The sequence below is a fragment of the Mercurialis annua genome, linkage group LG3, assembly GCF_937616625.2.
Source record: "Mercurialis annua linkage group LG3, ddMerAnnu1.2, whole genome shotgun sequence".
Lineage (NCBI taxonomy): Eukaryota > Viridiplantae > Streptophyta > Magnoliopsida > Malpighiales > Euphorbiaceae > Mercurialis > Mercurialis annua.
Window position 1 is genome coordinate 2,006,235 of NC_065572.1, and position 27,924 is coordinate 2,034,158.

At 32.7% G+C, this 27,924-nt stretch overlaps 5 protein-coding genes across 11 annotated transcripts; 2 read left to right on the plus strand and 3 right to left on the minus strand.

Moving 5' to 3' along the window:
• Positions 1-2,265: 2,265 nt before the first annotated feature.
• LOC126671524 (serine/arginine-rich splicing factor SR30-like) lies at positions 2,266-7,711 on the plus strand. 7 transcript variants are annotated; one of them, XR_007639038.2, is made up of 14 exons: positions 2,266-2,416; positions 2,695-2,791; positions 3,556-3,621; positions 3,757-3,831; positions 4,008-4,116; positions 4,198-4,244; positions 4,363-4,420; positions 4,772-4,821; positions 4,936-4,992; positions 5,070-5,203; positions 5,320-5,421; positions 6,524-6,848; positions 7,124-7,157; positions 7,250-7,332. XR_007639038.2 is itself a non-coding variant. In XM_050365296.2 (14 exons), exons 2-14 carry the CDS (start codon positions 2,705-2,707, stop codon positions 7,493-7,495), a joined length of 957 nt encoding a protein of 318 aa, XP_050221253.1. In that variant the 5' UTR covers positions 2,266-2,416; positions 2,695-2,704; the 3' UTR covers positions 7,496-7,711. The 7 variants fall into 7 exon arrangements, 2 of the variants coding, with proteins under 2 accessions (XP_050221253.1, XP_050221256.1); XR_008790445.1 differs by having other exon boundaries at positions 6,524-6,612; positions 6,673-7,157; positions 7,250-7,330; XR_008790446.1 differs by having other exon boundaries at positions 6,524-6,612; positions 6,699-7,157; positions 7,250-7,330.
• Positions 7,712-7,928: 217 nt separating this feature from the next.
• On the minus strand, positions 7,929-13,052 carry LOC126673742 (E3 ubiquitin-protein ligase RFI2). Its single transcript, XM_050367993.2, has 6 exons — positions 12,502-13,052; positions 11,419-11,591; positions 9,739-9,797; positions 9,453-9,478; positions 8,974-9,349; positions 7,929-8,616 (listed from the first exon to the last, which is right to left on the minus strand). Exons 1-6 carry the CDS (start codon positions 12,689-12,691, stop codon positions 8,157-8,159), a joined length of 1,284 nt encoding a protein of 427 aa, XP_050223950.1. The 5' UTR covers positions 12,692-13,052; the 3' UTR covers positions 7,929-8,156.
• A 2,987-nt stretch (positions 13,053-16,039) lies between these two features.
• On the plus strand, positions 16,040-17,747 carry LOC126674016 (translationally-controlled tumor protein homolog). Its single transcript, XM_050368366.2, has 5 exons — positions 16,040-16,160; positions 16,488-16,561; positions 16,645-16,770; positions 17,173-17,330; positions 17,424-17,747. Exons 1-5 carry the CDS (start codon positions 16,133-16,135, stop codon positions 17,539-17,541), a joined length of 504 nt encoding a protein of 167 aa, XP_050224323.1. The 5' UTR covers positions 16,040-16,132; the 3' UTR covers positions 17,542-17,747.
• Positions 17,748-19,088: 1,341 nt separating this feature from the next.
• On the minus strand, positions 19,089-22,808 carry LOC126674103 (26S proteasome regulatory subunit 6A homolog). Its single transcript, XM_050368478.2, has 10 exons — positions 22,546-22,808; positions 22,329-22,445; positions 21,841-21,948; positions 21,513-21,704; positions 21,232-21,423; positions 20,812-20,930; positions 20,600-20,687; positions 20,280-20,399; positions 20,049-20,189; positions 19,089-19,335 (listed from the first exon to the last, which is right to left on the minus strand). The coding sequence occupies exons 1-10, from the start codon at positions 22,660-22,662 to the stop codon at positions 19,258-19,260; spliced, it is 1,272 nt and encodes a 423-aa protein (XP_050224435.1). The 5' UTR covers positions 22,663-22,808; the 3' UTR covers positions 19,089-19,257.
• Positions 22,809-26,676: 3,868 nt separating this feature from the next.
• Positions 26,677-27,705, minus strand: LOC126671160 (uncharacterized). Its single transcript, XM_050364883.1, has one exon. It carries the CDS (start codon positions 27,703-27,705, stop codon positions 26,677-26,679), a length of 1,029 nt encoding a protein of 342 aa, XP_050220840.1.
• Between the last annotated feature and the right edge of the window lie 219 nt (positions 27,706-27,924).

The window sequence follows — 27,924 nt, forward strand, 5'->3', positions numbered from 1 at the left end:
TCAATTAGTATATTCACTAAAACTCAAAATTATCTCCATATAAGATGTCATTTAAGATTGTAAAGAGTAGAAAGACAAATTTAATTAAAAATTTAATTAAAGTAGTTCAGTTGATATAGGTTCACATCAGGTTGATTTTCGATTTTATAGTATGTCAAATACATTTTACCTAAAAGAGATATTCAATTAGTATATTCACTAAATCTCAAAATTATCTCCATATAAGATGTCATTTAAGATTGTAAAGAGCAGTAAGACAAATTTGATTAAAAATTGAATTAAAGAGTTCAGTTGATATAGGTTCACATCAGGTTCATTTTCGGTTTTATAAACTATCAGGTACATTTCACTTAAAAGAAGTATTCAATTGGTGTATATAAAATGTCATTTAAGATTGTAAAGAGCAGTAAGACAAATTTGATTAAAAATTGGATTAAAATAGTTCAGTTGATATAGGTTCACATCAAGTTCACATCAGGTTCATTTTTAGTTTTATAGACTATCAGATATATTTCACTTAAAAGAGGTATTCAATTGGTGTATATAAAATGTCATTTAAAATTGTAAAGAGCATAAAGACAAATTTGATTAAAAATTGAATTAAAATAGTTCATTTGATATAGGCACATCAGGTTAATTTTCGGTTTTATAGTATGTCAAATACATTTCACTTAAAAGAGATATTCAATTACTATGTTATACTAAATCTCAAAATTCTTTTCATATAAAATGTCACTTAAGATTTTAAAGAGCAGCAAGACCAATTTGATTAAAAATTAAATTAAAATAGTTCAGTTGATATAGGTTCACATCAAGTTTGTATTGGGTTGATTTTTGGTTTTATAGATTATCAAATATATTTCAATTAAAAAGGTTATCCAATTATATAATAAAAATAAAGCAGCCGTAAAGCTCAGTTAGAATAAAAGCTAAAAAATAAAATTAAATACTATTAAATTCATAAAACCATAAAAAAGAATATCATAACAGAAAAAAAAAATGTTATTATACTCCATTTAAAAAATAAACTAATTTTATTATATTCTAACACATGCTTATGTATGTGTATTGTGCAGAACGCTAATATAAACACATATTAATAAAACTATTGGTTTCTATGCTCCCCAGGTTCAAATATTCCAGGCCTCCAAACAGTGGTAACATTTGATCCACTTATAGATGAACTGCAAATAATACCCATAATGATAGAGCCATTAAAAGATAGATTGAAGATGCTGCAGTTCATGAGAAATTTATCACTTTCTCTACCAAACTGATGATGCATGTTCGTGATTCTAACAATTTCTCTACATAACATGTTTCCATTCATTTCATATTTATAGAACAACACAAAGTCTAAATTTTCAAGCTGTTCATATTTAAAAAATGCCTCCATCCTTTCATAAACATAAAAATCTGCGTACTCTTCCAATACTAAAAACAAATTTGACTCTACATTATAGACTCAGATTTTCTCCAAATCTATAACTATAATTCAAAAACATTATACAAATAGCACAATTAAAATTATACTGTCATCAATTTTCAATTAGATTCAGTTTAAACAACCACCACCACCAAAACTGGCTAACAAACCACCACCACAAACCACCTGAATTCTAATCCAATCTGAACTCTGTTTCTTTCCTCTTCTTACTCCTTAAACTCTAATCAAAATATCGCTAACTCCCATCACCACCACTACCATCTCATCGCCGAAATCCTCTTCATGACCTCAAAATCTAACCTTAATCTAACTTAAAATGCTACCTCAAATGACACCCACCGCTTTCATTTGAATTTAAATTCGATGCTTATGGAGCTGTAATTAAAAAATTGCAATATCTATGACCGATTGAAAGTAAAGAACCATGAGAAGAAAAAAGAAGGAAGAAGTAGAATAATTGAAATCATTTATATAGTGAGGTCCTCTATCATTGAAATCGATCTCTCTCTTCGATTTTTCAGTCCGACCAGCGCCGCCGTTGATATTGTTGGCCACCGTCGGTCGGACTACTGTCAACTGGAACACTGAGTCGCCCCTAATTTCTAAACTCAACTTCTTTTATTCACTAAGGGTAAAATAGAACTAAAATTATATTGAGGTACCCTGTGGAAATAACTTTTAAAAAATGAGAGATTACTGCAAGAAAATAATTTGTGAGTCATTAACATAAACTTTTCAAGTTTTGAGTGATTTGATGTATTTTCTCTACATAAAAGACAATAAAGCCCGTTAAGCCCGGACCATTAATCAGGGCCATAACTGGAAAGCGGAAATGCCACACCTGTTCATGGTTCCAGAAGAATCCTAAAACTACAAAAACTGGAAACACTCTCACACCTATTAATCCTTACACTACGACAAGCTTAATATATTTTCCGTTTAATTCCTCTTCACAGATTAAAAAATCAAGTAAGATTTCTTTCCCACAAATTAGTCATATATTTAATGTTGCTTCACACTTCACTAGCTAAATTAATTTAACAAATTTAAAATGATTTTATCTTTTTTTTTTCCCTTTCATTAGCTGATTTTATATATTTTTTGTCTTATTTATGTTTGCTGCAGTAGTGTTTGTTAAATGTTTGATAAGCTCAATAGATATTGAAAATTTGTGTGATTTTGGCAGTGGAATTTAGTTTTAATTTGGGAATTAAATTGTTTGTTTGTTTGGTTGATTGTTATGAAAGAAAAAAAAAGATGAGCAGCCGTGCCAGTCGGACTCTTTACGTAGGCAATCTTCCCGGGGATATTCGACAGAGAGAAGTTAAAGATTTGTTTTACAAGGTAATATTCTCTTCATTTTTTCATTTTTCATTTCTATAATTTCTCTATTTCTTTTTAACATTCTATTCGATTGTATACTTAGGGTATATTGTCTGTATATACTTGATCTTTGTTTGGTTGATTGTGAATACTGAATAGGGGTGAGCAGAAATGTAAACGGACCGAAAAATCGAAATGAACCGACTGAAAATAAAGTTTTTCAGTGAGAAAATGGTCTGGTTTGGTTTGTATTTAGGTGAAAGTTTGGTATTTGATTTTCAGTTTGGTTTGGGCATTTTTGAAAACCGAATAACCGAACAACCAAATGAAAATATTAAAAAATAATTTAAATTTATATATTTATTTATGGGAATTTATTAGACACTATTTAATGTTTTAATTAATTTTAAGATAAAAATAATTAGAAAGTAAAAAAATTTGGTTTTATCCGAACCAAACCAAACTTTTCAGTTTGGTTTCTTCTGCTGCGAGTTTAAAGTTTGGCTCTACTTGGTTTAGAAATTTTCCAAACTTCGGTTATGCTCGGTTCCTAACCAAACCGAACCGAACCGAACCGATACGGGTGCTCAGGTGAAGTTTGCTAAAGCTTAAATTGGTAGTCTAAATTCCTTTTGTTTATTTACAATTCTGCAACAATTCATGCGAAGAGAAGCTCAAATAAAATTATAATAAAGCCTTTTTCTAGATAAATTGTAGCATACTGTTAATTGGTGTCACTTTTTAAGTAACTTATGATGAATGTTTTTCTTTGTTTCTTATTGCAGTATGGACCCATTGTTGAAATTGATCTGAAAGTCCCACCAAGACCCCCTGGCTATGCTTTTGTTGAGGTATTTTTTTTAAAACAAAATTTGCTGATTGTTACATACTTTCTCCTCAGCTTTGTTAATTATCTTCGTGCTGTTTGTCGTACATTTTATCAATTGTTTCCTTGTGAGAATTCTTTAAACTGTTTGATATTGCAGTTCGAAGATGCTCGCGACGCTGAAGATGCTATCCGTGGTCGTGATGGATATAAGTTTGATGGGTATAGATTACGAGTTAGTATCTATCTACCTATTTTTTCTTCAACATCTATTTACCTTGTTGTGTATTAGTCTTGGTTTTTAACACTCTCTTTGTTAGTGTGTTTTTTCATAGATATTTTCATACTTTTATTTCATATCCCAATCAATATCAATTTTGAATTCTAATAAAATATTTTCTTATTTCAAAGGTGGAGCTTGCACATGGTGGTCGGAGGAATTCATCTCCAGAAGATCGTTATAGCAGCTATAGTCGGAGCAGTGGAAGTCGTGGGCCTTCCAAACACTCTGATTATCGTGGTATGGCCCACTCTAGGTTTATAAGCTGTTTCATGGATCATATGCAATAAAAAAATTATTTGATTGCACCCTTTCATGCAGTTCTAGTCACTGGATTACCTTCTTCTGCTTCGTGGCAAGATCTCAAGGTCTGTTTTGGTTCCCTTCCACATTAAGTCTGGACGAATTTCATTTCAAATTGAAGTCGTCAACATCTGTTGGCTGCTAGAAGTGATCTGGCATTTACATTGCATATTTAATGTTCAGGATCATATGCGACGAGCTGGGGATGTCTGCTTCTCTCAAGTGTTCCGTGACCGTGGTGGTGAGTTAAATAAACTTCTGTTTTTTAGTCATTCTATTTGATATGTAGCTTGCTTGAGTTAGCTTGAGACTGAAGCTTAGTTGATTTTATGCTTGACTAGGTCTAGTTTATCAATGGGGATATAAGGATGTTGTAATTGATTAGTGCATAAATAATTTCCTAGAGCATAAGTCAGATAAGTTGAATATGATTTCCGCAGGAATCCAGTTGCAATTTGCCTTTATTTTATTTGTTAAAGATCTTATGCCAAGCTTTAACTTTTTCTGGATGCAATGATATTAAATGATGCTTTAGTTTTGTTTTGATAGGTATTGCTAATTTATCTTGTTAATTTCTTTCATCTCGTTGTAGGCATGACCGGAATTGTAGATTACACAAACTATGATGATATGAAGCGCTCTGTAAGCTTCTATTATTTTCTTAAGTTTGATTAAAATTTTGGATTTTATGGATTTAAGGTATCTTATCTTTACTGGATCATTATTAGTTTTGACATTCCTTTGTCCTATCTACAGATTAGGAAACTTGATGACTCTGAGTTTCGAAATGCATTTTCTCGATCTTATATACGGGTATGTACCAGACCATGCCTTCTGAATTGAGTTTTTGTTTACTATATCTGCCATACTCATCTATTGGCATTTGTTAGGTGAGGGCATATGATTCGAGAAGGAGCTACTCAAGGAGTCCCAGTCGTAGCTCGTATGACCGCAATGGGAGAAGAAGCTGGAGCCGAAGCCGCAGTCTTAGTCGCAGCGGTAGCTACAGTGACAGGAGTAGGAGGTCTGTTTTAGCAAGATTTTGATAGATGTTGTCTTTGGTAGTAGTGATAACTTGCCAAATTGTGGTTTTGGCAGATGTTATAAGCAATAACTGACAAAAATTGAGTTGTTTTGCAGCTATTCTCCGGCAGCTAAATATTCTCGTCGATCTCCGTCTGTATCTTCTCGTAGATCTCTTTCTCCACGTTCTGCTGCAGGATCATCTCCCAGATCTTCCAGGTATCCTCAGTTGCAATTTTTCCTTCTTTAAAATATAAATATATTTTTTGCTGCATTGTATTTTTGATATATCTTTGTCAACTAAGTTTTGCAGTAAATTTTGTGGTTAGGTTTCGATTTTTTTTTTTATGAATGAAAATTGTATTAAGAAACCTCGAGAAAAGGCAAACCAACACTCGCAAGGAAAAAGCCGCTAACGAGAGAACAGCTGTTAAGTGTTGAATTCTTTTATCAACATGATTTACTTTTACCTTGTTTATTAGATCCAGTTAAATTGGATGGTTCTCCAATTAAAGGAAGAATAAAGACCACAATGACTGTTATATCTTGAAAATTCAATTATTTTTATTTTCAAGGGTTGCACGTTTTTTCTTCTTGCTAAAGTTATTTAAGACAATGTATGCTTCTAAACTCGAAATCCCTCTGCCTTTGTTAAGTGTAATCTTGCTGTATACACAGAACAATGATTGGGAAAGCAACTTTTAAAGGTGTTCTAGCAAATATAGCTTTCTTAAAGTTGTATTTGTTAAATATGTGCAACATTTTCCTCGTCTCTAAGGAAGTTGTTTCCATATTTTGAGACTATAGTATCCATGGCTGCAGTAGTCCAAAACTCTCTTGTAGGTATCCATCTTAGCTCAAGCGAGTCCTCAAGTTTTATCATCTATGGATAACATTGACTACACTTATCATTTTTTTCATCACATCATTTCCTTGTCATATGTTTCGAGACACTCTTGATTTTAAAAATTAGACCCTTGTCTTTGTTCTTATCTCTATACCTCGGTAGATTTGTTATTAGAAATGTATTCCTTATCATGTATGCCTCATTGTGTTTTTCAGTACCTGCTATTATTTATTGATTATTGAATTCATTTCCACTTACAATCCTTTGAATTTCATGTGTTATTGAAATAATTTCTTGATTTTTAAACCTTTATTGAAAAGCTATACCGTTCTTCCCTTCATTGCTTTATATGCACATTCTTCAGTCCCATTTTCTTAACGAGTGAAAAGAAACTTCAGTGGAAGGTTAACATTCCAGTTCCAGGTTGTCAAGTTGTCATGCTTTGTTAATAAGGATTGCTTGTTTACTTACTAGATCTGGCTTTGTACGGCAACCTGGGGATTGGATGTTAGGAACTTGATGTTATGTGGTGCTCATATACCTTCATCTCTTTGTTGGTTGAGGTAATGCATTTTTATTGATGAGCAGTCAAGCACCTCTCAATCATACTGACTGTTTTATAGTTCTGTTATCATGGTGTGTCATTTAGTGCTAGAGTTCATCAAGTGTGGATGGATTGCACTGTTAAAGCTGGATTACTCAGAAGTCAGAATTAAGTGCTATTAGTACCATCCCACATATCAGCGATGCATATGAAACTTAAAACCACTTCAACGTCTATTTCTTCCTGGACTTGGTGGTATGTGTAAGAAGACTTTAGTTCTTCTCTAATCTGGAAGTGAATGAGGAAGATGTCCTCGACTTTGCCAATTTACTTCATGGTGCTATAGTGAATTTTCTATGTTCATGTTGATTAGTTCTCATAAGCTTCTGGTAGAAATTCCAAATACTGGTGCTAATTCCTGATCCTTCTTGTTGCTGATCACCTTGAGGTGGAAGTGGCATCGAGGCTTTTGGATCAAGGATTTTAATGGATTGTTATGGATAATTGGATTGTTTCTGGAATTTTTGCAGATCTAGGTCAAGATCAGAATCTCCACTTGCATCCGTAAGTGAAGTATAATTAAAATGTTTGTTCAATTTCATGCCGATTGTGTACCCTTTTATTGATTACCAAATTGTACTCTTTGTGCAATGCAGCCTTCTATCAAACAAGCAGGTAAGCGAGCAACCAAACGTAGTAGAAGCCGAAGCAGCGAGTCTCAGTCCCGTTCCCCCGCGGTACGGTTTCTCTCTGCTACAATAATTTTTACATTTCTTGATTATTTGATACCATATATTCTCTTTCCTGAATGTAATTTGGTTCTAATTTAAGGCTACAACTGGCAGGTGAGAGCTCATCGAAGCCTTTCAAGGGACTCCATGGAGTCGAAGGAGCATTACTGAAATTTTTTCTTATCTACTTGTAAATTGATGAACTATTGTTTATTAATTATGTGTAAACATGCCATTCTGCGACGAGGTTCTTGAATTGGTGTTAGAGAAGTATCCAGAAGGCTGTTCTAATAAGTCTCTCCACATATGTTTGCTATAGTCGTGTTTATGTAACTTTGTACAAGCTTCCGTAACTTATTTTTATGAGTATGAGACTCTTATGGATGATGTCTTGGTAGAAAATTTATATTTAATGCTAATCTATTTAGTTTGCATTCATTTGTTGTCCCACGTTCATTTTGTAGAATTTGAAAGAGTATAATTGTTGCTAAGAGAAGTTCACGGATTGTGATGACTATTTATTCTATTTTAAACCATTGTGCTGTTGCCTTATTGGTACCCATTGGTATTAGAAGAAAGCCAAATATATGTGCAAATCAATAACTGTCCAACAAGTGATATTATTTTAATATCCTCAAAGGCAAAGAAACTAGAGGATGCCAAAGTTCATCACACAGCCAGGTAGCTGCCGAAAGATTGTTTTCAGGGCCACTCAACAGTTTTTTTGAGTCTGTCAATGACAGACTCCAAGCATAATACATCATTTTCAAGCATACATAACTTTGGTTTCATTAGTGGTAGTTTGCTTCACCCAAAAGGATAATTGAAATAATCATCGATTCTGTGACGACATTCTCTCATTTCTGTGCCTTTGACGGTAGCTGCTGGATCTAATCCCAGGATCTGACCCGCTAGCAGTCTGATGAAATGACCAACTCGATTCTCTCTCAACCTGACTTGACGGGTATGATGATACGTGATCTCTTTCCCATCCGCGAAATCGAACAGGCACGGGACTTTCTGCTTCTTGGAAGCTCCGAATTGATGCACCCGGTGGGACGAAATAGAATCCAGTCTGATCGGAAGTTGAAGCAACTGGCCCTACTTGAGACAAGCCTCTGTGGCTGCCGGATCTTCCAGAAATGACAGGTGTGCGAATTGCTGGAGAATTTCCAGGTTGTTGTTGGTAGTATGCTTGAAGAGCTTGAACTCTGTCACGAGCACGTGCATTACTTCCTTGGTAAGCTGGATTCATCGAGGAACTAACTGAGCTACCGGCTCTAGCATTAACACTGTAGAAATCAAGTGCACAAGAGGTTGAATGTTACGACTAGAACAAAATTAAAATTGAACCCTGCAGAACAAATGTCTATCTAACAAATGTCATTTAAATTTGATAGGCAATCAGCAAACTATGATGCGTATGTTCTTACTCAAGCATCTCATCATAGAAGCATTCTTGGGCATGTAACTGCATCTGATATTCGAAAAATGATAGTACTTATATTTCAAAAAAAATGTCTAACAGTCACTTAAATGATAAAACGACAAGTCCGACAAAAATAAAATAGTAGAATATCTTCCAACTACTTCTCTCACTAGAAAGAAATCTAATGATACACATTAGAGAAAAGGAATGCTCGGCATACCTGTGGCCGTTAACAAATTGATGTACGAAAGATCCAGATCTCGGATGATCGGAACTGTTCCTAGCTGGCCTTTGAGTAACTGGTGGAATTGAAGGCTGATCAGCACCACCAATTCGAGTGCTGCTCGTGGACAAGGGATGGGACTGGTGCTCCCAATACATGGCAGGAAAACCGTAGGAACTGGGAATCTCTCCAGGTGCTGAAGGACCATTCCAATGATTATTATAATTAGAACCATCTGGAACACTTCCACTAGAGTTGGAGGATGAAGGATGAATAGGTCCAATATAAGCAATATATGGGCATGGATGAGTTGCTGATGATGCAGGAGCTGTATGTTCTGCAAAAATAGCATGTTGTCCCAGAAGATCATGATCTGCATTACAATATTGGTCCAATCAAACGTGTTATCCATAATTCTTCCGTGCTAGAACTAAAAAAGAAAAATCAATAATAACCAGGACATAGGGATCCCTTACATGCATTTGATGAAAATTCCCCATCCCTGTGAAATACACATATAACTATTAATACAAAGAGCAACGCTCGGAAATAGAGATAAAAGGTAAGTAAGCACTTCAGGCCTAGGAGATAAATCTCTTCGGCTCGGCTTTCTTTCACATAAAAAAAATGATTTTTCTTTTTTTTCATTGGAAACTCAGATATCAGGCGATCATGCACCTATTCATATGACTTGAAAATGTATAAACAGATAAACAAAACAGTTACAAAATAATATTTAAATAGCTGTGAAATGGTGCTTACTCAAAGGATGATGGAAGCCGCGGTAAACTAGCATATGGGCACCAATGAACTCCAAAGGACTGCAAAACCATTTGAAACATAAATGAAAATGAAGAATCTGTTAAGTGCAAATGAACTGCAAGCGTCTACCTGCACATCCACACAAGCACATACATACAGAACGCAAAAATTTGTTATAAACTATGAGCCAGAAAACTGGGTCAATTGTGTTTTATGTAAACATGGGATCAATGATCGCAACTGAAATCAAGTTGTACGAAAGATTCAAGGTTAAATTACAAGGGTACAAAAAGCCATATAGAAAGGTACAAGCCATAAATTAGACATTGATCAGCTAAAGCCTAAGAACATCTCCGAGAGCTACCAATATAGACAATAAAAGGAAAGCCCCAAGGAAGGAAAAATCTATAAACAATAGAAACAGCAACCTGATGACAACTCAAAAATCCGAACTCATTCCTAGTAGAGGCTAAAGTTTAAAACCTTCATAGTTTGAGCAACCAATGCTTACTGCTTACATCTACAAATCACTCTTCCTTTGAAATTAACACAATACTTCTCCAGTATGAAATCCCCTCATTCTAAGATCCCAAATAAGGTTGCAAAGAGGATCAAGAAAAAAGATATCTCACATCCAATAGTTGATATCACCCCAATTATAATACAGACATGCCACAGTATTTTGTTGGTTTATAATAGTTTGCCTTGTGATTTTAAAATCCTACCTACTTAACAATGTAACTTTTCTTGATAAAATGCCAATTTTCTTATGTTCAATTTTATGCAACTTCTCTTTGGGAAAACCACTTAAGTATTTATTTCGAAAGAGTCTAAAAGTTATTTTCCACAAGCCATGTTTTGTCAGCCCTCCCCTTTTAGTTAATTTCTGAGCTATTCTAAAGCTAAATACTGATTCCATGTTTAGTCACTTGTACTCCACTGCACTATACAAGATGTCTTTGCTCTACTCTGCTAAAAAATCTAACCTAGCAAACTTCCTTTGTGATTTCTCATTGCAAAATGAAACGGTGTGCATGCAAAATGAGATAAATGCACTCCTGATTGTGATTTCTCATTGCAAACACGTACACTATCAAACATAAGCACTTTTTAGGTGTCTTTAGTATTGAGGCGTAATTATGCAAACAAAACTTGTGTGCCACATACTGAAATTTTGTTCATTAATTTCAGAATTGGTCTTTCAAAATCCACCAAATTATTAAAAAAATGATTCAGACTGTACCGTCTGAACTATCTACAGGCCAGTCAACAAGGGATATATTTTCTGAGTAGCTCCATATCATGCTCATTCTGCCTCAGTTTTGACTTTCTAAAAATATATAAAGAAGGGCAAGAGAGCTTCTAGCTTAATACGAAGTTAACAAGAAAGGACATCTGTACATTGTCATTTTCATCCTTAATTCAATAAAACAAATAAGCAAACGCTGATGCATATACCTACGTAATCGAGCACGATCCCCGGAAACAAGAATGAATTAAAACAGATCTATGTAATCTCCAACCAGAAATCTTAATAGAAGTCGTACAACTTAAAGACAACATAAAAAAACGTCTTTTTTTTTTCTTTTTAATATATAGCAAATTTAAGCAAAACAGCAATTGTTTAGAACTGTAGAGAAGTAAGCTTTTCATGAGGAAGTACCCCATGTATATAATTACCATTTCAGAGTAGGCCCCTAGGTCATAAAGGTCTTCATCATGCGTCCAGTCATCCATGCTGAATTCCGGTAGTGAACGGCAACCATTAGCATAAAGCCACTGGCCTTTTTCAATTTTTCTACAGTTAGGGCATTGCATAGCCCCCTTTATATTAAAAGCTGAACCGATACAATCTGAAGATAATCACGAAAAACAGATATTAATCAATGACAAGGTAACAAAAAAGGCATTCCCTTAATTAAGAAATTAAATACTAATATAATTAATATTGAAAAGATCCTATAAAGCAGAATCAACTACTAATTTAGAAGAGGGTGATAAACCAAAGCTATTATTTACGCTGCGACAAATAAATTATCAATAAATTCTGCAAAATGCATACAAATTCATATGCTAAATGCTGTTCATTCATAATGCATTTAAACTTCAACACTTAAAACTCATGCTCTCAAATAACAGATATAAAAATAAGTTAATCTGCAGTATGTACAGACCAGCAGGACAATAGATTCATCAGAGTAGCCACTCTGCAGTAACAGCTTGGGCAAGGACATTGCTGATTTAATTTTTTTTACAGTCATTACTTGTTATCTATATATTTAGCGATATTGTCTGATCATATTTTAACTACGGATGGTGACAGCCCTACTGTTTTGGACTACAATCGACCACAAATTTATTTCTTAATCTACATACATGAAGCAAGCATCTGAAATCTCCAAATCAAAATGGTATCCGCGAAAAAAACAACAAAAATGCAAATGTTACTCGAAATGTACATTCAGAGTCACATATAAGCTTTAACAGAAATCTTAAGAACCAAAAACAGATTAACCACATAATTTCAAACAAAGATCCACTAGAAATGTCTACATAAAACATCATACTCGGAAATTCGCCTGTAAACATTAATTTTCTGCCAATAACCTGTCTTATCCACTCAATTGTCTAAATACATCTGATCTTAATAATCCAAATTCACAAACTCATATTAATTATAAGATCAAATCACCACCCAGATCTCAAAATTTCAATCCAAACAAATATCAAATAAATCAAAATTCAAACAGAATCCCAACATACCCAAATGAAATTGGTGTCCACATTGAAGCTTAGCCCACGACCGATCCCCATTATCAGTAACAACATCAAGACAAATTGAACAAGAAACCGACCCAAATGACTTCCCACATCCTCCTCCTCCTACACCACCACCGCCACCACCGTCTCCGTCGTCAACCGCCACATCATTTTCACTATTCCCCAATCCCATCACCAAAAAACACCCCGATTCACCAAAATCAACACTGCCCAATCCTTAAAAACTTTCAAAATTAAACAAAAAAATGGCAGAAGAACAACAACCCAAGAAACACAATAAATTAGATACAAATTTTGTAATTAGATGTAAGTTAGATAGATATGTAATGATTAAGAAGCTGATTAAGGTAATTTAATGATAAAAAAAATTGAATTATTTTTGTTTGGTTTTGCTTGTTTGTGTTATAATTATTCTTTTTTTCTCCGAAGTGATGAGTTTGTGTCTTGAGATGGTTTTGTGCCGTTAGATTTGGGGAGGTTGGATTGCTGTTGGAGGTCCTAATAACCGCTGCTGTATGTCATTGACGGCTGTGATTCATTTCTGGGAGTGTGATCAACGGACGTTGTTGATTTGTGTCTGGGTTAGTGTACTAGTTGTTGACATTGGTTGTTGCTCAACCGAGAATTATTATTTATTTATAATGTTAAAAATATTAACTGGTTAGTGTGATTTTGGTTTTTTAATTGTTTTTAAAATTTTAAAGAAATGGTTAAATTTGTTTAGTTGTTTCAGTGGATTGTAAAGTGAAGAAACTAGCTGGATTAGGGCTGGTTTTCCGTGTCTTATTTTGTTAATAAAACAAAATTTTCACTACTGATTAAATACAAAATTTGAGATCATATTCTAATTAGTATGGGAGTAATATTTTTTATTATGTTAAATATTATAAAATTATAAATTCAAATCGATACGCTATGATTTTTATGATGACGTATTCTCTATTACATAGCTCACACGGTCTATTAAACTTTTCTTTATTAATAAAATATCATGATTAAAAAAAGTTCGAGTTCAATATTTATTTGTTCTGTTTAAAAAAAAAATTGTTGTTCACGTATGAATTATAATAATAATAAATTGTTATTTTTTTATTTGTTCTAGCATGTGGTGGTTTTGTAAATTGTATCTATAACTATAGTCATTAATTTTATAAAGAAGAGTAGAAAAACATTTTTATATAAAATGATATTAAAAACATGATACGAACTTCTCAAACGAGAAATGTAAAAACGAAATGTGTTCGTTGTTATACGGGACAGAAAGAGTATATTTATTTTATTTGATCTAAAATTGAAAAAATAATAATTTAAAAAGTAAAAACTCATAATTAAAGTAAGGGAAAGTGAATATGCATTATATTATTATTTATTTATCATTATAGCTAGTTTTACTACAGATAAATTAACAATAAACTGATTGCTGAGTATATCAATTAGCATTTCAATACCTGCTTAATTTGGATTGTTACAGATAAGACTACCCTAATGAATTAATTCATGGATTCCTGTATAACTACTAAGAAATTGAACAAGTTCAGTGTATGACTGAAATATATATTTTTAGATATAATTTTCTCAAAAGTTTATAATATAATCTTTATTACTGTATATTATATTATTATCATCTTATATAATCCTAATGTTTCTTAAAATGTCCATCAAGTAAAAATTATATTCATTAAAAAGCATCATTTTAAAATTTAGATTAATAATTTATATATCTCTAATGATTAATACTCTATAAATTAAATTATTTAAGTCATTAAAAAGACAAATGTGTTATTAAATTCGTCCAAAAAATTATAAAAGTGTAGTAATATTTACAAAAAATAAATAAATTTGGTCAAATGGACAGTTAAAAAACGACTCATTCCGTCTTATAAAAAAATTACTACTACTTTTTATCACAATGAAGATGAAAAATATAGTAACAATTAATGTTAATTTAACTTAAAATTAAAATTATCAACATAATAGTATTGAATATACTAGTAATAATAATAATAATATTCTTTTTAAAAATTAAAAAGATGTTATATAAATCTTTTAATAAAGTCATTTCTTTAGGAATTTAATAAATTAATTAAGATAAAAAAATTCTTAATTTTCATGGAAATGTAATTTTTGTTTCTGAGAAGGAAAGAGTAGTGTTTTTTTTTTTGAAAATATAAATTCATTTTAGAATAATTAAAGTAGAATAAAAAAAATAGTAAGTGGTTGCTAGAAAGTTACAAAGCTGTGAAAACTCTGATACATCGAATCTAGCAGACGCTGCTGCAAATAATCACATCACGCCTATGTATTTATTTTTCTCAGTCTTTTCCTCTTTTTAGGTGGGTCCATTCTTTAATTTCAACACTTGTTTTTTTTTCCTATTTTAATATCATTTTAAATTTATTGATTCTGCTACTGACAAAAGCTGAATGTTTGCACATAAACTACATATTATAGGATCTTTGTTCACCAAGGTTTTTAATTGATTGGACCCTAATCCAGTTTTTAATTAAGATTGGAATTTAAAATTTATGAGTTTAATTTTAATTGATAAATATAATATTCAATAGTTTATCAAGAGCAAAGGACGCGGTCCTCAAGTTTGTGTTTTCTCATTTTATTTTTTTGACTCAATTAGATCAAGAATTTATTTTTCAGAATTAAATTAATTAATCTTAACTTTTAAATCAATTAGATCAAAAACTCTTTTAATTTAAGTCAAGTAATCTCAAAATTATACACTTCAAAATGTAAGTTATTTGATTTCAGAACATAAATTTACGGTATAGATTAACCAAAAGTTAAATGGACTTATTTGATTTCAAAAATACAATTTCTTGATATAAATGACCTAAAAAATTAACATAAATTTATTTTATCTCGAGATATAAATTTGTAGACCGCGTTGACTCTTTATTTGTTTATTAGAAGTTTTTTTTTGAGTAAATTTGTTTATTATAAGTTAAAACACTATCTACATATGAATAAGTTTAATTCATTTTAATATACATTTATATAAGATATTTTATTTTAAAGAAAAGTTAATAAATATCGATATGGGAGTGGTTCAAATTATATTCTGATGATAATTTTCTAATTTAAATGCATTTTTAAATAATAAATTTTCCCGAATTAAAATTTGAATAACACATTAGCAAAATTGATTAATTTACACCCTCACTGTAAAATAAACGCCTAATTTAATTTTTTTATAAAACATACATACACTCTCGATAAAATAATCAACATTTACGTAAATACAGTATTCAAATCTAATCAAGAAAAAAAATGTAATTATTTTAGTATATTTAAAATTTAGAATAAATATATTTCAAAAAAAAAATTAGAATAAATAATCACTCTTATTATTCCAAATTTAAACTGTTTGACTAGGGTAATAATTTTACTTAGCACGCACGACAGGAAACTGTTGAGTCCAAATTCTACCAGGATTAAGAAGGGTAAGATTGTCAGAAATTACATGTAATTTTTCTATAAATACTCGGCGCCTCTGGCTCCCCTATATTCCCTCAAGAATTCTCCATTAATTCTGTGCGTACAACTTGATCAAAAGAAAAAAAACAGAACAAATTTTATTTGTTTAATTTAAAATATAATCATGCTTGTTTATCAAGATCTTCTCACAGGTGAAAATTGTATTCTTTTTTTGTTTCGTTAACTTTTTATGCATGGTAAATTCTGTTGTTTTATTATATATAATTAAGGGATCGTTTGTGAGAGGAATTGAAACCGTAACCTTGACCGAATGTTGCCTAACGTTTATACTAGCTCGTTGGTTAAATTCTATTGTTTATCGATTACTTTCGTTCAATTGTAGTTTAATTCATGATCTTAGGCTATATAAATATAAGAAGAATATGTTTTTTTTACTTGATTAATTATTAGCCAAAATTTGAGTGTTTTTATTTCAAATTTGTTATAAAATTGTTGAATTTATGATTTTGAATTTTCAGGTGACGAGCTTCTATCTGACTCATTCCCTTACAATGAAATCCAGAATGGAATGCTGTGGGAAGTTGAGGGAAAGGTTGGTATTCTAATGTTTTTAAAAATTTTAATTTTTAGTTTTTGAATTGTTAATTTGAATGTAATTTTTTTTCCTTATTACAGTGGGTTGTCCAAGGAGCAGTTGATGTGAATATTGGAGCTAATCCTTCGGCAGAAGGAGGAGAAGATGAAGGTGTCGATGATCAGGCTGTTAAAGTCGTTGATATTGTCGACACATTCCGGCTTCAGGTTAGTTAGTTAGACTCGTATCGGTTTTTGAGAAATTATTTTCATGAACAACTTCGAGCTTTCTCGATCCCCATCGCGATAAAACCTTTTTAGGGTTAGTTGTAGAATAAAATCATGATTGTTGACGTGTCTTGTAATTACAATATCAACTTTGAATTTTAACAATATTAGCATTGTCGTGTTGGATCAATAAATGTCCAAGTCAACATCATCTTATCGGAAAGTCGAATTATAAAAAAATGATGATTAGCGTAATGTAATTGCAAAACACGGTAATTGATAATTTGTATCTGACATTAACACGATTGTAATTGCAAACACGCCAAAGTTTTTACAGCATAACATTGACGTTATTTAGCGATTGTGGTATCTAATATAGTTGTTTGATGTTATAATTTACAGGAACAGCCTACTTTCGACAAGAAGCAATTTGTCACATTCATGAAGAGGTACATCAAGTTGCTGTCAGCAAAATTAGAGCCAGAGAAGCAAGAAATATTTAAAAAGAACATTGAAGCAGCTACAAAATTCCTGCTTCCGAAACTCAGCGACTTTCAATTGTACGTCCAATTTTAAAAATTCTTAAATACAATTTTAAAATTTATGTAGTATTATATAAATTTTAATGATCCGATTTAAATTCTATAATGCAGCTTTGTGGGGGAGAGCATGCATGATGATGGGAGCTTGGTGTTTGCATACTACAAGGACGGTGCTACGGATCCTACGTTTATGTACTTTGCCCATGGTCTCAAGGAAGTCAAGTGTTAGGGAAGAGTTTCAGCATTTATGGTCTCCTTACAGCGGATCTTCTGTCTGTATTATTCGGAGTTTTAGATATTTTTTTTCCGGATTTTATTATATTTTTTCAAGTAAAAGTTATAATTATAGTTGGCGTGTTTTAATTTTTTTTTATACAATTAAGAGAGTTTTTGATGTTTTATTATATTAATGAGCTATATGTTATTGAATTTTTTTGACTCTGGTCTAAATTGCCACTTTTTGTTCTCAAAAAAAGATTGCTCCTTCTAATTAAGCAGTTATTATTTCTAAAAAAACTTATTTTATAGAAGAGTTTCAATGTTGAACGAAAATAGAGTCAACTCATATTGTTTAGTCCAACTAAAACTTGCTCAGCAATATTGTCTAGCATTGGAAGTGTGTCGTTCAAAGGATTCTTGCTACGCTCAATAAGAATCCAGAATAGCGGAAATAGGTTCGATTAGTTTCTGCTAGATAAGAAATAAAAAAAAATTCTAATATAAGGCGCGTTAGCGTTTTTGTTTTCAATAAGGACATTTAGGTTTTACTAAAAGGCTTTTTTATTAGGGTTCTTAAATTTATGCATTATGATCAATTAGTCAGTGGTTATTAAATTTAAATATTATATCCAATTAATTCATACTTAAATTTCATCAGTTAAAACTAATATTTTATATTTTAAAATCAATTGAAGATAATATTCTTTTTTTGGGTCAATTAGCCTTTCAAATTGACTCAATGTAGCCTCTAAACGTGTCATTTTGTATAGTTTTGAAGTTAAATGATCTAAAAATAAAGTATATTATTATCATTAGTCAATCAAAATGGTTAAGTATGAGTTAATAAATCATGACACATAAATTCAAAAAACACAATGACTCTTTGGTCAAAGTGTATCTCTTATTTCTTGAACACCATTCACTTCCATAATGTTTCAAGTAACATTCAAAATAAACTCTACCAACAGCTCTCTTTAAAAATCGTTGAGGGATGAGGCGTGACCTTCGGCTTTTAAATAAGGGTTAATCACCAAAATAAACCCCACCTTTTAGCCCCTTTTCAAATGCACCCTAACGTTGTAATTTTGTCAGTTGCACCCTAATTCGCATATTTGGTTTTCAATTCCACCCTCAAGTACTAAATTGATCTCTTTTTCATTTGAAAAAAGTTAAAATAAATCATCCATTTTTAACTTTTTATGTGGAAAAGAGTTCAAACGAGTATTTTATAAGGGTTTTTATGAATTTTTCCCAAGTGAAAAAAAATCCAATTTGATTTTGAGGGTGGAATTGAAACCCAAAGGTGCAAATTAGGGTGCAACTGACAAAATTGCAATGTCAGGATATAACTGAAAAGGGGTTAAAAGGTGAGGTTTTTTTTAGTGATTAAGCCTTTAAATAAATAGCTAAAAAACAAATATGCACTTTAACTTTCTAGAATCTATTAGGCTATCTGTGATCAATTTATTTATATTACTATAGTATAGGAGTTTTGTTTAATACGGGGTTATCACGATTTTTCCAAAACTTATAACTGTTACTGCCATGGTTTTAAACTAACATAAATATTTATCTATCTGTTGATTTCCAAATGAAAAAAACACTTCCATAATATATCAATTAACAATACAACTCAAGGTCCAGCAAAAGATACATGGAAATGTGCAGTTCTCACGTGAAACGAAATTCTACACTTGAAGTTTGCTTTACCCTTGAATGTTTGAATTTATGCGTAATAGTTTAAGCTTGATTTCTTCTTTGCTTGAACTTGAATTATACCCTCGTTGAAATCCTCATGATTCACCTGATTTCATATCCAAACAAAGCATAATCTCCGTCAGTCTCACATTCCATACCATGTTAACGAAACTAATATCTATATAACAAAATTAACAGAAATCTATCATTCCAACAATAAATGATCAATTTTATTTCAAATATAGTGGGTCTATTGATAAAGTAACCCTTAAATCACTTTAGATTAATTAACCATGGAATTTCCACAAAGAAGATAAGATATACATGTATGTCTCATGGCAAGTCCCACTAGGTAATCACAGCAAAGCTGCTCCCAAAGGCGATGGAATATGAGACCACCCATCGATGGAGGAGCTTCCAAAGGGAAGAACCATCAACATCAAGGAGCATTTATATGTGACGTTTACTAAGAGATTTACAAACATCAAGAAGTTTGCCCCAAATATTGTAAGAGATTTCGATGAAATCATGTCACGTTAAACAGTGAAATAACATGCGAATATACACTTTGGGTGTCTTCCACTGTACATATAATCTTTCATGAGATAAATAAATGCATATATATATAGTGGCTTGTTCCAACAGTGGATTAAAACATACACAGTAACACAATCTATCAATGAAGGAGCTTTCACAAACATATTAGCATTACAAGCAAATATGCTTTCATTTTGACATTTCAAAACATCATCTAGATAGCCCAGAAAAGTATGAGATCCAAATTGATGCATATGAGAGACAGAAAGAGAGAGTGAGTACCTCAGTTGCATCTCGGCGAAGAGCAAGCATCCCAGCCTCTACACAAACAGCTTTCAATTGAGCCCCATTGAAATCATCAGTGGACCGAGCCAATTCTTCAAAATTCACATCACAATGAACATTCATCTTCCTTGAGTGGATCTATAACATTTCACAAAAAGGATCAATTAAGTATTATTGTTTGTAAACTCTATACATAGTTCCAAGAATAAAGATACTAAATTGTGGAACCTGCAAAATGCGAGCTCTTGCTTCTTCAGTTGGGTGAGGGAACTCAATTTTGCGATCCAATCGACCAGAACGCATGAGGGCAGGATCCAAGATATCAGCACGGTTTGTTGCTGCAATGACCTAGATTTACAAGAGAGTTTATGAAATTACTATGGTCTATAGATAAAACATAAGACTACCAATTTATAATACCAAAATACAAGAGCCATCTCAAAATCCATCAATCAACTAAGCATAATGTCTCCAAAGTGATCAACCAGAATACATTGAAATCTAATTACAAACAAAAACAATTTAATGTAATACAGTAATAAACCAACCTTAATCCTATCATCGCTGCTAAAACCATCAAGCTGATTAAGCAACTCCAACATGGTCCTCTGTACTTCCCTATCTCCACTCACTTCACTGTGGCAAATGAAAAATATTTGAATAAGTAAAAAAGAATTCAACAAAAGCTATGCCATCATTTATCTGCTTTGCCAGATAAAATCTACACACAAGTCTACTCAAGGGCAAAGATGTGCCATACCTGTCAAATCTCTTTGTGCCAATAGCATCAATTTCATCTATGAAAATGATGCAGGGCGATTTCTCTTTTGCAAGTTGAAATGCATCACGGACAAGTTTGGCACCATCACCAATGAACATCTGCACAATATACGCTGAGTTACTCTCTGGTGGCTGTAGCTAAATAAAATAACGTTGTACAAAGTAATTGCTTCGTAGCATTATACTTCCAGAACATTCATCTCGGTAGCATGAAGAAAATAGAAAATCCAAAGGCAAATATTTATATATATGTTGTCAGAAAATTGTATTGCAGAACCGAATTATCAAACTATAGCAGACAATCAAGAGTGCTTTAGATAAACAATTAGAAGCATCAAGTCTTCATAATTTCTTTACATAGCTAAGAAAGAATCATATACTATTGAATATAGTTTATTACCTGTACAAGTTGTGGACCGGCTAACTTTAAAAAAGTAGCATTAGTCTGTGCGGCACAAGCACGGGCCATCAATGTCTTCCCAGTTCCGGGAGGCCCATACAAGAGTACACCTTTAGGAGGACGAACACCTAACTTTTGAAACCTCTCCTTGTGAGTCATGGGCAACACAATTGCCTCAACTAGTTCTTGGATCTATGGTAGATATAACAAAATTAATTCAGCATCTATCATTTAAAACATAAAATGCTACATTACAAGCATCCTTAAGAATTTATAGCTACCTGTTTCTCCAAACCCCCAATATCATTGTAGTCTTCTGTGGGTTTTTCATCAACCTCCATAGCCTTCACTCTTGAGTCATACTCAGATGGAAGAGTATCCAAAATAAGATAGCTATCTTTGTTGACTCCAACCAAGTCACCAGGCTTCAACTTGTCAGGATCAACAAGACCAACAACTGGAAGAAATATTGTCTGCAATAAATGCACAAGTAAAACCATGACAGATGATAACCACAAAGATAATTCCAGAGTATCACAGTATAACAGCATCAAGGTTCCAAAAAACTGCTTAGCTGTTGGAATATAGTTAAAATCCAAGATAGCTTACCTGACGAGTAGATGTTTTCAGCACAACACATTTACCCTTCCTTTGAGAATCAAGGTCAATATTAGCACCATCTTCCTCCGCTTCATCTTCAGGATTCATCTCCAAAATCTACATACAACAGAGCAAATAAAAGTAATCATACTAAACATTGTCACGCCACTATGCTGATACAACTAACCCAACCATAGAATATAACACTAAAGGTAAGGAGCTCGCTGACAAGACAATTTCACAATGCACAAGTAAACAACTAAATTCTGCATACTATACAATCTCAAAGTAGCAGAGTAAAAGACAAAGGATTACAAATTAAACTTATATGAGCTATTAGGGGTGTCCATAATTTTTCCTACATAGCAAATTCTACTTACTTTGCTAATTTAAAGCAACAATAATCAGATTAAAATAAACAATTCAGTAACCTATTTCTTTTTTTACTTTTAAGACAAATTTATAAACAAAACAAAAGATGTAGAATAATTTTTTACCTCGACAATGTTACCAACAAGATACGGTAATTGCTTATTAAGCTTAATCTTTTCTTGATTCTCTTTAATCTTCTCCTTATACGAATCCAACTCCAAATTCGTCCTCTGCAACTCTTCCTAAATTCCAGATCAATAACAAAAAAATTTACAAACCCTAAACCCTAAAAAAACCGAACAAATAAGCATAACAAATAAAAATTTAGATCTTGCGGAAAACCTTAAGAATGCGAATCTCGTTATCGAGAAGACGCGACGCTCTGACGATGTCGTCCGTCGTCATCCCCGCTAACTGATCGTCCTCCATGTTAGCGTCCTCCGCCATCGGTGTAGCCATATTTTAAATTAAAATTTAATTATATAGATTGAACTGAATGGAATTAAAAACGAGAGAGGAATTTAATGAAAATTTTGATTTGTTTTTGAACAAGGGAAGTATTATAAAGTGGTTTGCTTGGACTCAGACTTGTTGGAGACGACAGTGTGGAGATGCCGAGCTGAGATTCATATCATAGAGAAAATTTTCATGAAATTGGGCCCTTATGGGCTTACTTGTTCTCATATAGTTTATTTGGGCTTTATCGAAAAAATGGATTTAAAAAAAAATCTCTATTTTATTAAACGAAAAAAAAACCGCTTTTTAAATTATTATTTCAAAAATATGTTTTTTCTTAGATTATTTTTAAAAAATTACAATTGACTATTTTTGGTATAGAAATATTTTTGATAAATTTTGATAAATTTTCAAACAAAGAATATTTTTATAAATTAAATTTCAAAGAAATATATTTTTATGAAAGAAAATAAGAAAATTATTTTTACCCCAAAAAAGGAAGCACAAAAGGAGTGTGATTTGAATTTCCTTAAAAAAGTACTATGAAGTCCGTTTTGATCATATGATAGGTGATTACTGATTATTATTGTCTTCAACTAATATAATTTGTTTATTTTGGACCATTTATTAAAAATAATTATATGAATCTTGCTCCTTTTGCATGGTTATATTGTTTTTTTTATACTAATTTCGCATTACGTGCTATGCACGTGGCTCGTAACGTAACCCGTCAATGAATATATTAGTAAATTTATTATAATTATACCAATTTTTTATTTATAATTAAAATTAAATTAGTTAAGAATTTTTATAAAAATAAATATAATATATTTGGTTATTAAACTTTTTTTCATACTGAATTTATTCTTCGTTTGATTTTATAATAACCATAATTAAATAATTAACTTAATTTTATTAATAATATCTTTAAAAATAATATGATAGAAATTTAAATAATAATATATTGACCAAATACAGTATTTTAATTTTGTAATTCAATCAAACTAAAAGATAGGTATTCCTACTAATTGGAGACAATTTAGTTATTTTTTACATACTAAAAACTAAATTGGAGATAATTTAGCTACCTATTCTAATTAGGACTTTAATTACAATGGTGATTAATTAAATAACTAATTAGTTAATGACTATAAAACCTTTATTTAGTAGTAAACTGAAAAGGATTATTCAGTAATTTTACCTGTCCCCCCCATCCGTACTTTTATATATAGTATAAATATAAATAAATATAAATATAGATAGATATAGATATAGATAATTGGAAAAGGGAAGCGCTTGTGAGAAAATAGTATTCACCGCGTAACCATTTAATTTATTGCTCATTTTTTTTTTTTGGTCAATCAACCAAAGACTAGCAACTTTATTGCTAAAAAGCTCAATCCAGCTTTAGAAAATACACACGGATATCAAAATTCCCAACCAGCACTCACAGGCCAGCAAAAAAAAAACCAACAATTATAGACTTAATCTAGCTCTTGCAGCTTCCTTGACTCTCATTACTATCTGATTCCAAGGCATAATCTTGTTATTAAACACTGCTTCATTCCTTGCTATCCAAATCCAGTAGATTGTAGCACAAAGGCTAATTTTCCTTTTCTTAGTCATTGAAGATCTTCCAGTACACCTCCGAGAGAAAAGGCTAATGACTCTCCTCCATCTAACTTCATGCCTGCTGAGGTTTAAATCTTCCATCACTGCTTTCCAGATTATGCCAGAATAGTTACATTCAAAGAAAAGGTGAGAGATGCTTTCAGGAGCAGCTTTACACAAGGGGCAGACATTTGTATCAATAACCTTCCATTTCAAAAGTTTATCTCTGGTTTGAAGTCTTCCCATCAGAGCAATCCAGACAATAAAAGAATGTCTTGGAATATGTTCAGCAAACCAAATAAGCGAATGCCAAGGGACCTTACTGCTAGTAGTCTTTATACCAGACCACAAACTCTTAATGGTGAAGACACCATTCTTCTGACCTTTCCATTTAATCACATCCTCCAAATGATTAATCCTGTGGTTATTCTTTATGTAGTTCCAGGCTTCGTTCGTAGCTTCATCAATAGGATCTGGTAGGTTCCAATTGTCATCCTTCCACAGATCCTTAACCACAACAGTTTTGTGAATGTCTGCATCATTTATATTTATCTCTGGGAATCTGTCTATAACTGAACACCCATCTAGCCAAGGGTCAAACCAGAAAGAAAACTTGCTACCATTCCCTAACTTGTAATCATAAAACTTCTTGACTTTGTTTCTGATTTTCAATAAGTTCCTCCAACTCCACGAGCAGTTTATAGGCTTTGTTATACCCCAGAAACTCATCTTTTTAAGCTTGTTGACTGTTACCCAACTAGCCCAAATTGAAGGCTTCAGAGTAACAAGGTTCCAAATATGCTTACTAACAGCTGCAGTGTTCCAGGTATCTATGGACTTAATTCCAAGCCCTCCCTCATTTTTGTTTCTGCAAACCTCTGGCCAACCAACAAGACCACATTTTTTGTTGGAATTGGAACCATGCCACAGATAGCTCCTGCAAACAGTCTCTACCCCTTTAACCACAGATTTAGGCAACACAAAAATTGAGCACCAATAAATGTGCATACTCATTAAAACTGACTTCACCAACTGTAACCTTCCTGCATATGAAAGGCATTTAGACGTCCAGTTATCAATTCTGACAGTAATTCTTTGGATTATAGAGTCACATAACCCTTTACTCATTCTAGTAGAGAACAATGGGAGGCCAAGGTACTTGATAGGCATCTCACCTTCTTTGAACCCCAACATATTTTTGATTTCTTCTCTGGTTCCACTAGAAACTCCATTAAAGAAAACGTGACTTTTATGATTGTTAGGGGACAAACCAGAGCAGGCAGAGAATTCATCAATCACTCTTCTAAAGATCTGAATTGACCCCAAATCTCCATTGCTAAACAGCAGTAAATCATCAGCAAATGACAGCTGGCAAATCTTTAACTTCTTGCACCCTTTATGGTAAGAGAACCCAGAGCTAGGTCCAGTATTTTGCAATAATAGTCTGGTAAGGTACTCCATACACAGAACGAAGACAAGGGGGGAAATTGGGTCCCCCTGTCTTAGCCCTTTCCCTCCTGGAAAATACCCAACCTCTTCTCCATTAATCATTATGGAATACATTGGAGATCTGATGCAAACCATTATCAACTTGATAATTTTCTTGGAAAACCTAAAGCCAATGAGAACCTCCTCTATGAAGTCCCAAGACACCGAATCATAAGCTTTTTGAAGGTCCATTTTGATTGTGCAATTGTCGCCTTGCCCCTTGTGATAATCCTTAACAATTTCATGAGCTAAAAGTATATTGTCAGCAATACTTCTAGCAGGAACAAAAGCTGATTGGCTGGGATGAACAATCTTGTCTATAACCAGTCTAAGTCTGTTTGTCAGGAGCTTTGAAATTGCCTTATAGATCACATTGCAACAAGCAATGGGTCTATAATCACCAATAACAGTAGGGTTCCCAATTTTTGGAATTAAGGTGATGTTAGTAGCATTCACCTGTCTCAGCAGCTTTTTGGTATCAAAAAACTCCATAATAGCTTGAGTGACCTCATCTCCGATTATATTCCAGCATTTTTTAAAGAAAACACTGTTATACCCATCTGGCCCTGGAGCCTTGTCATCACTGATTGAGAATATAGCTTCTTTAATCTCCCTGGAAGTAAAATCTGAGTCAATCATTTCCCTATCAGCATCTCCAAGAGTATATCCTTCATTGAACACTCTGGCATTTGTATAAGCTCTGTTAGAAACTTCAGTACCCAGAAAGTTTTTATAGTGATCTAAAATAGCATTTTTAATCAAGTCAGGGTTGCAGCAATTACTCCCATCATTCATTTTAAGCTCTAGAATTTTCTTTCTAATCTGTCTCTGCTTGACACACTTGTGAAAATACTTGGTATTCTGATCACCAAGCTTTATCCACTGCATCCTAGACTTCTGTCTTATAAAACACTCTTCCTACCTGATCAGTTTTTGTAAATGATAGCAGACTGCCCTTTCCTCTTCCTGCAGATGACTGTTGAAAGGATCTGTCATAATATCTGTTTGAAGAGAATTAAGTAACTTCTTTGTATCATTTACTTTGTTAGAAATGTCAGCAAATACTTCCTTGTTCATAGCTCTAAGACTCCTCCTCACAATCTTCAACTTCTGGTACACTTTATACATCATGCATCCATTGAAATTAGCTTTCCAACCATCATCTATGATAGCACTGAAGTTAGGGTGCTCACACCAGGAGTTAAAGAATCTGAAAGGGGATCTCCTAATGTACGTTCCATTGTTGAGAGAAACAACCAGGGGGGAGTGGTCAGAGATTCCAGGGTTATGAACCACATAGAAAGATTCCTCCCAGCTATTCATCCAGCTCTCATTCACAAAAACCCAGTCCAACTTCCTCCAAATCCTATTATCTCCACACTGGTTATTACACCATGTATAATGGTTACCAGAATGGGGGAGCTCATTAACATTGGAATTTATTGTCCAATCCTGGAACTCACTAGCAGCCTGCACATCTATATCATTCCCTCCTAACCTGTTAGCATTGCTTATCACTGCATTGAAATCTCCTAAAATAATCCAAGGAAGATTTATATTCAGACTGATCCCATTCAATTGGTTCCACAAATCAATTCTATCATGAGCTACATACGACCCATACACAAAGGTACACATGAAGGAAATCCCATCACAATCTAACTGACAATGGATAAACTGGCTATGCATCTTAATAGCCTGAATATTGACCATGTCTTTATTGTATATGATCCAAACTCTTCCCATATCAGAGCAGCAGTAATTATGCAAGATACCCCAATTAGGCAACTTATTCCCGAATTTCTTCCACACATTATCAAACTGAGCATGACTAACTCTAGTTTCAACAATACCTACAACACTTAACTTGTTTCTTCTAATCAAACTAGCAATCTCAGATTGCTTAAGAGGATTGTTTAATCCTCTTATATTCCAGACTGCTAACATTAAACATATTCAAAGGGTCTGGTAGGTTTCTTCTTCCTACCCTGCCCAATTTCTCCTACACCATTCTTAACAATTCCTAATACAGGAACAATCTTATCCTTTTTTCTAGTGTTACTGCTATCAATAGCATTAACATCCAGATCACCAAACACTGGTCTTTCAGCCTCAGCAAGAACATTGAACATATTAACAGAAGTTTTGGAACCCTTATTACCTGAA